Genomic DNA, 14,349 nt, shown 5'->3' on the forward strand with positions numbered 1-14,349 from the left:
AATATGATTCTACTGGAAAACATATGCCTGATGGTTTAAGTGCTGATGTCAGTTTGGTGACAGTCACCTGACTGGGAATTAAGTATTCTGAATAGGTCCCATCCATGTATAAAGAACTGCCTAGCTCCAGGCCTCCCCTCTCTTAATGTATTCAAGTAAGAGAAACAAGCACAGAATCTTCACATATTCTCACATTTTGCTTAAAAAGTAGAAGCAACTTTGAACTTGGGGAAAAAATTGAATCATTATTATTACAATACTACAGAGGTCCAGGTGGGTACCACAAGAGCTCATTATTCAGTTCAGTCCTTATATATGGATGCTTCCTCTCCTTCCTCTATGCACAGGTTAAAATCTTATGGGGAAAAATGTTGGTTGTCAATATGGCCCTGAAACCTCATGCCCTACTCAGAAAAGCAGCATGAAAAAAAAAATCTATGAGATTTGGAATATGAGGATATCTGTTCTTTTGTCATTTTAGAGTACTGACCTACTTTAAAATTGTTAAATATCAATGAAAATAAGGTTTATTATTAAAACTCATCCTAAGTAAATACCACCAAATACAGGTATTTTTCATTCTGTACAGCTATAGGCAAATACTTTTCTTTTTCACTTTTAAATATTAAGTTGTCTCTTAAGGCACTGAAGTTAAGGGTTTCTTTGTGGCATTAAAGTAAAAGCCTTGATTCCCCCACTATAGGGAATCAATTAAGGGATTATGTTCATATTGAAAAGAAAACAAAGATGTTAAAAAAAGAAGAGATAGATCAATAGAAGGCCAATAATGATCTGCTATTAGAAAAAGTGTGTTAATGTCACGTCACAGATCACTACCTGTGGACAGAGGCAGGGCAAAGGGGAAGGAGGTGTGCGTAGTCACAGCTGGTGCAGAACTGTGACACCAGCAGGGACGCGTTTGCTCACTCTAATGTGCATAAGCCTGCCTCTCTGTCCCCACACGGGGCCAGCAACCCTGCCCGCTTCTCTGCCCCCACACAGGGCCAGCATCCACCCCTGACACAGATCCTGCACCCAGGAGATTTATAACCACATGCATGATATTTTTTCCCTAAAAAGCAGGGGTGGGTGGGATAATCCCTTAATAAAACATAAAGTAAAGCCCAAGAGAAAAGAGTCCCTGACTTTAGAATGCCAGGCAGTATTTTTGACAAAGGATGAAAACTTATCCCAGCACCACCAAGATCAGAGCTGCTCTTCCAAATTCCTTTTTAATTCATTAAATTTGGGAATTTAAAGATTTTGAGGAATATATTCATTTACCGTTTTTTTAAAGTATTAATGGAGAAGTTACTAAAATACAAGCATTTGGTAAAATATAAAAATTCTATTTCCATTTTGACCATTTTAAATATCTACAGAATTCTCCTGCTAGATACATAATGCAGACTCTGAGACAAAAAGGTGCTTCACAGATTCCAATTCAAAAACTAGAGTAAAATATTTTAAAAACCCATTCAATGCCACATTCAGTATGGAGTTTGCAAGTATCCCACACATTTTGTAAAAGTGCTTTTGGTAAGTAACTCCCCCATCTAGGACTCTGTGATCAATTAACAATGTTGGCTCCATCATCAACACAGGGGATACTCTTTAACCACTAAAATCACTTGGATTCCATCTGGGCTAGGTGTTCTAGCTTCTAGAGCAGCTGCCTAGAGAACTGAGAAGCTTACCTTCCCACACCTTCTGCAGGTTTCCTGAGGTCTGGGTCAACAGCCGCGTTCTTCCTGCCCGGGCCTGAGGGCCTGCAGAAATCCCAGCACCTGCTGCTACCCAAGGGCCGAGGCTGGACAGTTTTGCAGGGTGTTGACAGCAGGACCCCCAAGCCACAGCCAAAGCTGGGAGCCTTAACAGTGGAAGCAAGCACAGAGGACACTGGGGCATCCAGCACGCCCCTCCTGTGCAGCAGGGAGGGAGCACCCACCCTTGAGGGCTGAGGGCAGCCAGCTGGGACCAGACGGGGCCAAGAAGAGAAGCCAGGGCCACGCAGCACAAGACCCAGGGAGAAGGAGAACAGCCAGCATGGGCTCGGAGGCACCTGATGACCAACCCTCCCTGCCTTCCCAGGACACAGACAGCAAGGAGAACAGCAAGGGATCCTGGAAGAGGGCCACTGGCATATCCCTAAGGGAGCCAGGATGCGTGGGGGAAGGGTGTGGAGAGCTCCTTCTAGAAAGGAGTGAGGATGCACTGCAGCACACCTGCTGGGTGGAGACCAAAACTGTGACAGTGACACCAGAGGATGACATCCTGTCTTCACAACCTCCATGTCAGAGATTCACCAGTGAAAACAGGCCCAGGCCCGCCACCTGGACATGGAGACTAAAAATGGACTTTTCTGGAAGCAGGGAAACAATGGAAAGACTCCAGGCTGTTTTTTTTGAACTGAAAGAAAACTGAACTTGTTTTGAAAAGCACAACACAGTATTTTAGCAAACACAGCACTTGCTACTAAGATCAGATGAGGGTGGCTGGGGGTGACAGGGAGGAGAGTTTGAAGAAAGGGGGCAAATGGACAAGGGGGCAGAGATAAGAAAGGGAAGGGCGGGAGAAAGGGCAAGGAAAGAATCCAGGGGGCATGAGGCACTGGCTCCCAGGATTGAGACCCTCATGAGGCTCCCTGCAGAGACTGGAGCTTTCAAAGGCCATTCCCAGCCCTGCGGTGACACGCCAGCCTCTGGGAGCCCACCTGGAGCCCACGTAACAGGGAACACCAAGCAGCCACAGGATAGATCCTAATACAATTCTTCTTTGACAAGCTGGATGAAATCAAGTCAGAAACTAAATATACACTCTGACAGGACCTTAATAACCCAAAGCGCATCAAGTGGCACTGGCCGGCACCACTGAGGGACTCTCACTTTTTCCAGACTAGCAGTGGAGGGGACTGACCACGCAAGGCGCTTCAGACTTGCTTTAAAAACAGGCGAGAAGAAACCCAAACACCCGACAGCAGTCATGTGTATGGCATCTCGACCTCACGTATCATATCGACCTGTATTTTCTTCAAATCCGAGGTAACGACAATAATCCATTTTACCTTGGTGCCAAATTGCTCGAATGATTTCATGATTACTTGAAATAACTGTTTTTTTGAGAAAAGTCAGCTTCCTTCCCTCACTTCCAAAATATATGTTGTTAGCTACATATGAGATGGTGAAGCTGCCTCTCGGGCTTCTCCACTTCTGATAACTAAGTTTCAGAGATTGTTACCAAATGAAAGGATCCCTGCACTACAGCATCCCAAGTACTGCTTGAGCACTTGGTATTGTAAATCTGAAAGAACTGGGATTTTCAAAAAAAGGAAAGAACTTTCTCCTTAAAAACATTTTTTTTCAATAAATTTATGTGGTTTGGACTAAAATTTTAAATTTTGAAACATCAGCCTATAAACCTATCAGTGACAGGGGAAGATGGGGTGAGCCCTATGGCAGAAATGAACTGGAAGCCACCACTTGTATTATGTAATCATATGAACTCAAATTTAAAAAAAAATGTGTTTGTATTTCTGCACCTATGTTCTCATTCCCACTTAGGAAAACCAGTTTTCAGCAAATCTAGACAAAAAAATAAAACAAACCTCAAAAATATGTAAATAAATGTTGGTGATCTGAAATGGAATTCACTCACTGATTTACAAACTCATTAAGACCACATAGCATGTCATTTCATATAAACATAAAAAAATTGGGACCAGCTTCTTTTAGATAAAAAATCAAATTGTGAAGAAAATATGTTTCATAAGAGTTGATTATCTAAATGGAAATCGCCGTAACCACTGTTAAGTTCCACAAGGGAAGGAACTTTGTAAAGTCATGCCCAGTTGTATCCCCAGTGCGCAGTTGTATCTGGGCGCCCAGTCTGCCTAGCAACAGGAAGTCCTGCAAATACTCACGGACTGGCTCCACGTGGAGAAGGCGCTCAGAGGAGTGTGTGCTTAAAGGGGCCTGTGGTCTGACTAATTCATTAAAAGTTAAAATGAAGTTAAACAAGTCTTCCTGCATAACTTGTCAGAATCTTTGTTACTTACTCTAAGTACCCAAACAGCTGTCAGAGTTTTCATGAAATGTCTATTAATCATAGAACAATTCTTCTAGGAAAATGTGGTGTATATCTTCACGGAAAACTTAAAATTCCTATTTCTTCCAATTTTTTAACAAAAGACGCACATAAGCTATAGATTGGTACATATTTATGTCTGATATAAATCATAAAGATCATCTAAATATGCAGATAGACATTTCTAATCATATATTGTTTTGTCAAAAAAGGGGTCTACTTTGAGAGAAAATTTTAGTGTAAGATCTTTGATAGCTCAAAGTATTCATTTGATTAATAAAAGGAACCTTAAAGATAACCAACTTGTATTGGTACATGAATACATTAGCAATAAAAAGTTAACTGCTAATGTCAAAGGTATATCTTGTGCCACTCTCTAATACAAGTGTATTTCATACTAGTTTGCTTATGTCATCATCTGAATTGAAAACAGTATTCCTGGCAATAGTCATGCATACAAAAGAATCTAATTTAAAATTTTACAATCTACTAATGTGAAAAAAGAATGAGCTCATTTGGAAATGAAGAACAAGTAACTGCTTTCAGATAACAGGCATTTTTTAACTTGTGAGTCTAATATGAAGACAAGAGCAGAGATTGATTACTGACTAAGAAATGACTTGGAAAGGCATCCACTGAAGCAGCCGACAAACTTTGGGGTTAGCATCTTCAAGTAGTGACGCTGGAAGACAGTGGGAACTTTAGTCATAGAACACTTACTCAGGAGTATGGTCACGTCACTAATGCGAAAAATCATGACCCCTCTCTAAAGCAAAGTTCCTGAGGGCAGAGCACCAGAGGCCAGGTTCCCAGGGGCGCCCACCCCACGGGCATCTGGGCAGCCTGGCTCCACACCTGCCTGGTTCACTCACCGGCATCCATCCATCAGCCGATGCAGCAACTGTCTTCCACAGAGAAGATACGGCTTCCTCTGGACCTGGTGCGATGAAGGATGCTGAAGGCTCCCCTCCACCACATCTCCCGAGAACTGCTGAGCACGGGAGTGAAGGATGCGCCAGGTCAGCCACTCTTCCGTCCCAGCAGTATTAGCAGCAGCAGCGGCGGCAGAAGCTGGAGCAGACCACTGAGACCCTCCTCCTGGCAGATGCCAGCCAAAGCATGATGGTTCCCATCTGCACAGACCTTTCAGTCCCCTGCACCTTCCCACAGGGTGTCAACACAGCAGGTCCCTGGGATCCCACTTAGCTCTGCTCCCCAGTCAAGGTGATACGTATTCCAAGTTTCCAGTGCCATGGGAAAGCATGCTCTTCAAAGTTTAAAGTTTGTTTTACTGTAAGGCCACCCTGATGCTCTCTTTTAAATTTTTCCTTCACCCTCCCCACTCTCAACAAGCAAACAGATCTCCCCAAATTTTCCTGCTAATCAAAGAAAGGCTAATAAAATGATTGCTGCCAAGCAATTCTGGTCACTTCTTCCATAATAATCTATTTGCCTTCCTGGCATGGAATCTTCTTCTTTTTTTTTTCCCAAATGCTAATGTATTCCTAATCTTTACAACACTCAGAACAGATGGGGAAATATCAGGTCTCATGATCTACATTTTACAGAACAAGCCATGAACTCTTTGCTCCCACATTTCATTTCCGTTTGACGTTATTGATCCGTTGTTTTTCTTTTCAGTGGCATTCAACTTTAGCAAGGGACCAGAATGTTGCTGGACAGCAGAGCTAAGCTGTAACAACATTAATAAAGCCTGTGCTTCACTTAACTGATTGACCCAGAGTTAAAATCCTACAGATATAAAAGGCACCAAGAGGGTTTTTTTCCCATATCTTAACTAGCTCAACAAAGAATAAGTGAAAAAAAAAAAAAGATGAACATTTTCCTAAATATTTATTACAGAACCTTCAACACCAAGACATGTGTCACCTACATAGTAAAGAATAATAATCCTCATTAGGAAAACTGAAATCCCTGCGAACACGGATCCCGAGTGCGATGTGTGGCCTTGCAGGAGTCCTTCAAATTGCTCTCATCGTCACCTCTGCAATGAGGAGCAGCAGCAGTGCTCACAAGCCCAGCTTCCCAGTGCCCGTGCTGCTATCAGGGCTTCACAAATGCTGTCCCATGCAATCTGCACAACACCACTGAAGAGGAGATTGGGCCCCATTCTGGAACTCAGGAAACTGAGGCTCCCCTGGGTCATGTAACCTCCAGGTCACAGAGCTACCAACCCAGGCTGCACAGTTCTAGGAGCTACAAATCCCCTCCTTACAAATACAGCACTAACTCCGGCTTTCATTTACATGCTTATTTGAAAGTTTATCTTTGACAAGGCAGATATTACAAAATGACTAGCAGTAAGACTGACTGGCAGCTGTTATGTTGAGTCCTCAAAGTCCACAGGTCCTTTGTGTGTGTTATCTGACTGAAGACTCACAAGAACCCAGCAAGGTAGAGATGCTCCTTTGCATGCGTGCCTCTGATCAGTCTGAGGCACAGAGTGTTAACCAGGTTGTCCAAGGTCACACGACTGACACAGGACAAAGGCAAAATTGGGCTCCAGGGAATGAAGCCCTTGAAGAGTGGCTTTGGACTTCCCCCTCCACCCGCCCCTTCCTGCTTCTGGAAAGCTGACCCAGTGTCAGAGCTTTTCAAGAAAGGGGATGAGGAGGGTCAGGCTGCCCGAACCCTGGAGGATGGACAACCTGAAATGGCCCTCTTCTTCTCAAAAATTTAAAATACAGAAATCTGTGCATAAGCTTATGGAGGCACATTGCTCTTATGAAGTTTACTAGCTCAAGGAAGTCACAAACAATTCATGTGAATCTCAGATTCTGGAACATCAAGGACAAATGCCATTTCCTTGGATTTCTGAGCTCTCCAGAGGCACCAACAGGGAAGAAACATCATTACCTTCACGATGCCTGTCATTCCATTTGGGGACTTCCAGTCACACCAATACTTCACTCCCATCTTGGCAAACCAATGTACTGATATGCAGGGGCTAGACAAAAATCATGTGTTCAGAGAGAGCTTCAGAAGTCCAAGGGTCACCCCTTTGAGACACGGTCTGGAACTATCCCTGGACCACAGAACTTCCTTGCATATTCAGCAGCTGAAATGGCCTTCTTTGAAGGGCCCTTTGAGGACACAAAGCCACTGGACAGTTAAATCCAGCAGCCAGAGCCCTAAACCTGAGAAGGAGAAGCCAAGGAAGACTGAGAAACCAACCTGTTTCTTTAATTTGGCAGCAAGCCTAACTTTATGGACTAATTTTGTCTATCTTCAGCTATTTTAGGCCTAACAATATAAATCAGCACAAAAAAAAAATCAATGAGAGCCTCAGAGAGTATACCTACCTATGGCAAAGGCACTTTTCCTGTTAAAATTAAGCCATAGCTTTAAGAAATACAGCCACGTGGTAGCATTTAGCAAAGACCTTATTTAGGTGCCCATGTGGCATAGCTTGAGGTGATGTGTCACTTAGAGTTGATTTACTGTCCATTAGACTTGTAATCAATAGTCACTACAGGAGGAAGGTGCCAATCTGTACCCAGCCTCTAGATAACTGCAGAGCTGCAGAACTCCCTGGTAGTGTGCTACACACAGCACCAGCAGAAGCTTGATTTACCTTTTGGCTGGCAGCAGATTTAAATCTATCTCCATCTCCAATCTCAAGACTGAATTTACAGTAAAATTATTCAAAAATTCTAAAAAGCACATCCTAACATCTTTGGGTGAGAAAATCAAAGTAACCCCATAGGCTTTTACAGAAGATGGATCATAACAATTTTTATGACCTTGGCATCACTAAGTGGTAGACCAGAAAAATTCATGACTCATCTATGCAGCCATCCAAATACATACAGATAAAGCTACAGACAGAGAAAAGATACAGACATGGATGCAGACAGGCAGGTGGACTTCTCAATTTATCCTCGGCAACTCCAGTCCTTCCTCGCTAATTCTCATCAGTGCAATTAACCACACTCAAGTATCTAATAATTTTAAAACTTTACTTTTAAAATGCTATCAAAGGAACAGTTGTAGATGATTAACAGCTTCTTATCAGCTCTCACTGTGTCTACTTTTTATTTAATTCCTCAGATATGGCTTTATCTGGAAATACATTAATAAACACAAATTCTAGGCACACTTGGGCACACCAGATGAGGCTATTCTGTGCTCTGCAGCTTCTCCTGCAGACTAAACTATCCACCATTCTGGACTAATACTAAGCCATCCAACAGTGCATCACAATTCCTGAGTCACCCTGTCCTCACAACCTTATGCTTTAAACAAAACTAAAGAAAATCCACAAGTGACTCAATATGACCTAGTGTTTCCAAACCAGGAAAAGGAAAGACTTTCGGTGTTGGAGATAACATTTTTCTGTAGCTTGGAAAATAAACATTTCCCACTCAGTGATGCCTGGGATGCAGGGCAGAGACAGAATAGAAAGAGAGAAATAGAGAAACAGGATTTTTCCTCCCAAAGCAGTACTTAGTGTTTGTGTTACCTGGCTATTAATGCAGGAGTTAGAATTTACCTAGAAAACTTTGTGAACGTGAGCCATAAAAGTGTTGCCACTTATATCAGAATCAACAGGAAATTCTTACTGCCAATGAACTAAACAACACAGAAAGTTATATTCCAGATCTTGGGATCCTAAATTAATTCGATATCTTCATCTCAACATGCGTAAGTCATTTTCTACCGCTAAGTGAAGACAGTATATTTTTCTCCTGATACAAAAAGGAGCAGATTTTTCTCCTTGTGTCATGCTTACATAAGCCTAGCATCTTTTACTTTATTTAAAATATATTTTACAAAATCTGTTATTTACCAGAGTTGCTAAAGGAGAGCCAGTAAAAGCTAAGAGCTTTACATCTGCCAGGGGCAGACACAGGTGATCCACCACGTGACACTGTGGATGACCAAGGCATCCTGAGGGCTTCCTCTGTAATCATGCATTTTCCCACACGCCAGCACCGTTCAGGCTACCAGGCTGCTACCAAGGGCACAAAACCTATATCCTCTATGTAAGGCCTGTATACGGGCCCGAGGTTCAGTTCATTCCCACTATGGAGTTCTGAGGCAGGTACTTTAATATTCCCATTTGACCAATGAGAACAGAGTGGTAGAAAATGTGTCCAGCAAAATGTGTTTCATGAATGTCCCTAAGAACCTAAGTAGATCCTGGAGGTTAATGAGACTCCATGAAAACACACGCACACACACACCCCATGTGTACCTTCTTATTGTCAGTGACAGGGAGCAACATAACCTTTTGTACAATACATAGACTTAAATTCATGTTTCTAAGAATTTACACAAATAATTCTTAAAATACTTGGAAATTGCTACTCCTTCACTTTCAGATGAATGGACTGCATCAGTGAACATCATTCCACCTGAAGAAAGCACACACCCAAGACATCCAGAATGCTCATTTTTATCCAACACTTGAAAATGATGGAACTTCAGCTTGTTTTCAAAGAAATATAGCTTCTTTGTTCACGTTTGACAGAGCTGTCTGAACGAAGCCAAATCAGCTCTGTAAAGGAGTAAACATCGTTCTTTTATTTTTTACAGGCTTTCTTAATCCCTGAGAGAGACACTTCTCCCTTTTTGTTCTGTTTATTATTAATATAAACTTTATAATTTGATACTAAATACTACTCATGTTCTTTGTTTAAAGCCAGCTTAGCTCTGATTGAGCTGCCCTACGCCTCTGGGGACAGGCACTTTCAGGCCACATTCCTGCTGAAAACACACCTACCCCCACCCCCTAGTTTTTTCTTTTCCTCCCAGAAATGACTAATCTTCCTGTTATTGGACTCTTCAGTTTTTCCCTTGAAATTCCTTTCATTTGCATAACGTTTACTTTTCAGGGCCTCTTTTTAGAACTTTACTACCATCTCCTTGGTGCTAGCCTTCCGTTTTCAACAGACTAAAATAGTCAATATTTATGCATTAGCAAACTTTTTTGGTCAACTTCTGTGCTATTCAGATGAAGCTACTTCCTCAAGTCAAAAATGCAACTACTCTTTCAATGGACATAAATAAATAACCCTTTGTTGATCTTCAAAGTTAAATTCAGCCTAATCTTTAGTGTTACCAGATGCCACAATTAAAGGGTTTAGATCTTTCTTCTCCTTTCAAATTTCCTGATAAGGTACTCCAGCAAAGCAAACAGAATACCACTCCTTTTAAAGACCTCTTTCTTCCCAGCCACTTCTCTGTAACACCATAAAATGTATTACCATGGCTTTATGAGCACAACCTTATTTCCTAATCAATTGTAAAATATAGTATAATTTCATGCCAAGAATTTGTCTTCTCTATAATCCCAAATAATTGTAATGGTTCTGTTACAGCATCTGAACTCGAGTAAGAGCTGTGTTTCTGCTCTTCAGAAAATATTCAGGAGACTTCTAGAATTACAGTGATCAGTTAAATAATGTATCCTAAAATTCACAGCACAGAACCATGTGTAGCAAAACCACAGCATAGACCCCAACCCCAGGCCTATGTGACACACTTGGTATTATATTCCTTATCCTAGCCACAGGCCTGGGGCAAAAAGAAGCCCTTCCTGCTCACACTGGCCAGCCAATCAAGATGCTCACAGACCTGGAAAAAAAAAAAAAGCATTTTCTGAGAAAAAAAAAAAAAACTACAATTGAAAATCTTAACCAAACACACAGCATTTCCTAGGTGTGGTGGGACACATTTTAATCCCAGCAGCTCGGGAGGCTCAGGCAGGAGGATCTCAAATTCAAAGTCAGCCTCAGCAACTCAGCAAGGCCCTAAGCAACTAAGCAAGATCCTGAATCATAAATAAATAAATAAATAAATAAATAAATAAAAAGGGCTGGGGATGAGGCTCAGTGGTTAAGTACCTTTAAGTTCAATCCCCATTACCAAAAAAAACCCACAAAAAACTATAATTTGCTTTTTGTTTTGGAGGTGGGAGCACTCCCAATATTCTCTCTTCTAATTCTTACTTCTTTGAAATAAATTAATTAAAAATTCCTTTATTGTCATGTAGACTGCCCTAAAGAATCATCTGATTCTTCTTTGGAATCAGCAAAGAAGAGTTGTTGCATTCTTCAGCAAATTCAATTCAATGTCCAAATCCCCCCTTACGGCCACTAATTTGAAAGTAAGACCTACAACTCTAAAAGTCAGTTGAAAATACTGTTAATTAAAATGTATAGTATCTGATATCAAAGGTCATAGTAAGAAAAATCAGATTCAGAGACAACATGTCCATTTTTTAAAATCACACCAGGGATATAAAACAAACCAAAAATATGTGTTCTGTGAAAAGGCAGGGTTCATATCTGTTCATATCTTTGCACAAATAAGTCCCATCATATAGAGGCATATTATAGTTAAAGAAAAAAGAATGAGAAAATTTCTTGGCACCACGGTAAGTAATGTTATCAAAACACATTAGTCCAAACAATCAACAGGATTAGAAAGAGCAATTGAGAATATTCCTAAGAGAAGAATTTCTAGATACATTAGAATACTCTAAATATATGTGTGGCTTTATTCAGATCTTATATTAGAAATTAACATGAATCTGAAAGTTGATAAATCTAAAAATCAGGTGTTTTTCCTACTTTCTGATTATAAACTACATAATGGAACAACCAATTAAAACTCAAGAAAAGTTCTTTATAGAATTTCTGGTAACAAATGCAGTAGAAATGAAGTCATCACTTTGTAATCCTCCCAAAAAATTTTTAAATCAATGGTGCTAGAAAATGATGGAGAATCTAGTAAAAGCCCTGGGTCTAGGAAACACCAGGGTCTGGGCCAGGCAACTCCAGCCCCTGACAGACCAGCACCACAGCAAGTGGGGACCAGGGGAATTATTCCTGCTGGCATGTTGTCAAGACACCTGACCTTCCAGGAAGGGTCTCCCAAACCCTAAGAAATAATACCAAAGGTGCACAGAACTCCAGCTCCAAGTTCAGGTGCAAAAAAACAAGGGTGATGGAAGGAGACAAAATAAATGACACTACAGAGAAGAAGCAGTCTGCTGATTTCAGAATTTCAGATCGTTTTTCAGGACAACGATCTGAATTTTTTAACAAATAATGGCATTAAGAGGAAAACAGACGCAGGAATTGAGACACAGAAACAAAGAATCTTAAAAGACTTTGTTTAGATGCGGCTGCCTGAGCGACAGCTGAGAAACACTGCTTTCCCTTCCAGTGCAGGGAGAGAGGCCCTCGAAGTGCACACAGGATATGATGAGAACTGTTGATCTGACAGATCTGGAGAGAGTCACATTTAGACAAGTTCTTATCTGCTGGAAATACTACTGAAGAGTTTACACGGGAAACTGTATGCAGCTGAAATTTACTTTGCCATAATTCAGGGATAAAAGGCACGTGGAGGGAATAAGTTAAATGGTCAAAATGCTGACAGAGGCACACAGAGACCCAGGGACCCCCAAGGCCAGGGGGTGAGCAGCTGCGCAGCATGCGCATATGGGACTTCAGGTGGACATGAAGGTGCTCAGAAGGTCTTCTCTAATTTTGCATGTTTAAAAATTATCATGATGATGGAAAAGTGACCAAAAAATAAAAACAAACAGAAAAATAGAATGAGTTAATGCCTGGGCAAGTAACAAAGCTATACTTTATATCTGAGTTGAAGTCACAAAATGTGCTCTGCTACTGACAGGCTGGTCTGGCTGGCCTAACGCAATGCATTTATATCTGTGAACAGGAATGTTCACAGGTGTAGCATGGAAATAACTGGTTAATATAAAAAAACTCATGTATATAAAAATGAATGATAAACTAAAAATGTTAAGGTTGTAGGGGTCATTACCATGCCATGTAATGACGTGTTCACCCCTGTGTCACACGTGTGTGAATACATTATCTCTTCTCAAACAAGCAGCCAGGTCTCCAGGGGCAAAGTTCAGGTCTTATCCCTTCAACTCCCAGCCGGACCACATCTGTTTCTGGTGAGTCCGCCATGTGTCAAGTCTCTGTGACCAAATGATAAGGACGCAGAAGCAGTCCAGCTCAGGCCATGAACTCCAACCCTGAGCTGCAGGGAGCTGCTTGAGGTGACTCCAAGCACAGGTAGAGTATGATGTACACAAGCTGCGGCAGCAGAGGACACAGCAGGGTGGAGAGGGCAAGGGTGAGGAGGGATGCTCTAAACCAAATCTAAATATGGAGGTTCACCAAACTCTCATCAGAAAGAAAATCCAAGGCAGAAAGACATCAGGTGGAACGCCACAGGAAGCCATGTTCCCCAGGCCTGTGTGTTCAACACTATTCCATGTGAGAGGCACTGATTCTCCATAGATGACCCACTAGACTCAGCGAGGGATCAATAAACATATACAGTCACGCCTCCACATCCTCAGGTTCCACCTCCATGCCTTCAACCAACCAGACAGAAAGTATAAACAAAAACAAAACAACCCTGTGTCCACACTGAACATGGACAGGGATTTTTTTGGTCATGATTCCCTAAATAATACAATATCATAACTATTTCCTTAGCGTTTGATGGTGTTAGATAGTGTAAGCAATCTAGAGAAAATTTAAAGCATACAGGAGGGTGAACTCAGCTTACATGCAAACACTGCAGGAATTTAAATAAGGACTTGAACATCAGAGGATGCGGCACCCTTGAGGGGTAGGATAAGGGCCCGTGAGCAACCCTAAGGGACACCGAGGGGCACTGTGGTAATCAAGACACAGGCAGCATTATGAGAGCATTCACTGTGTGCGAGGCCACTAGGCAGGGACACTAAGATTAACCTTTCTAATAAGACAAACCTCACATCATCCCCCAAGGCAAGTCGTCTTCTCCCGGTCTTACAGGTAAGGACACTGAGGCTCAGAGGTTGAAGTAACTCACAGGCACTTGGCAGGCAAGTGGTATAATAAAGAATGTTCTGATTGTGGATGTGTAACCGACGTGATTCTGCAATCTGCATTTGGGGTAAAATTGGGAGTTCATAACCCACTTCAATCTAATGTATGAAATATGATATGTCAAGAGCTTTGTAATGTTGTGAACAACCAATAAAAAAAAAATTAAAATTAAAAAAAAAAACAACCACAAAAAAAAAAAAAAGAATGTTCTGAGTGTTTCAGTGTAGGGGGAAAAATCAGGAAAGAAAACTCTACATGGCTATTCCCATAGAATTAATTATTTTTCCCAAGGACAGAGAGAACTGTAAACAGTGAGTGCTAATGGCTGGGCATGATAGCATCCACCTGTAATCCCAGAGACTTGGGGACTGAGGCAGGA

At 41.6% G+C, this 14,349-nt stretch overlaps 1 protein-coding gene across 16 annotated transcripts in view; it reads right to left on the bottom strand.

Annotated features, from left to right (window-relative positions):
• The window catches only part of Mbnl1 (muscleblind like splicing regulator 1), a 161,401-nt gene that overhangs the window by 95,993 nt on the left and 51,059 nt on the right, over positions 1-14,349 (bottom strand). Inside the window, exon 2 of one of the 16 annotated variants that reach the window (XM_078043546.1) lies at positions 4,956-5,074. The exons of 13 other annotated variants lie outside the window; for them this stretch is intronic. In XM_078043546.1, coding sequence (XP_077899672.1) covers positions 4,956-4,961 — 6 coding nt within the window. In that variant the 5' untranslated portion in view covers positions 4,962-5,074. Of the gene's footprint in view, positions 1-1,697; positions 1,723-4,955; positions 5,075-6,960; positions 6,984-14,349 lie in introns of those variants that run through there. 2 more of the 16 variants (XM_078043543.1, XM_040269983.2) reach the window with 2 other exon arrangements.

Source organism: Ictidomys tridecemlineatus, chromosome 3, assembly GCF_052094955.1.
Source record: "Ictidomys tridecemlineatus isolate mIctTri1 chromosome 3, mIctTri1.hap1, whole genome shotgun sequence".
Classification (NCBI taxonomy): domain Eukaryota; kingdom Metazoa; phylum Chordata; class Mammalia; order Rodentia; family Sciuridae; genus Ictidomys; species Ictidomys tridecemlineatus.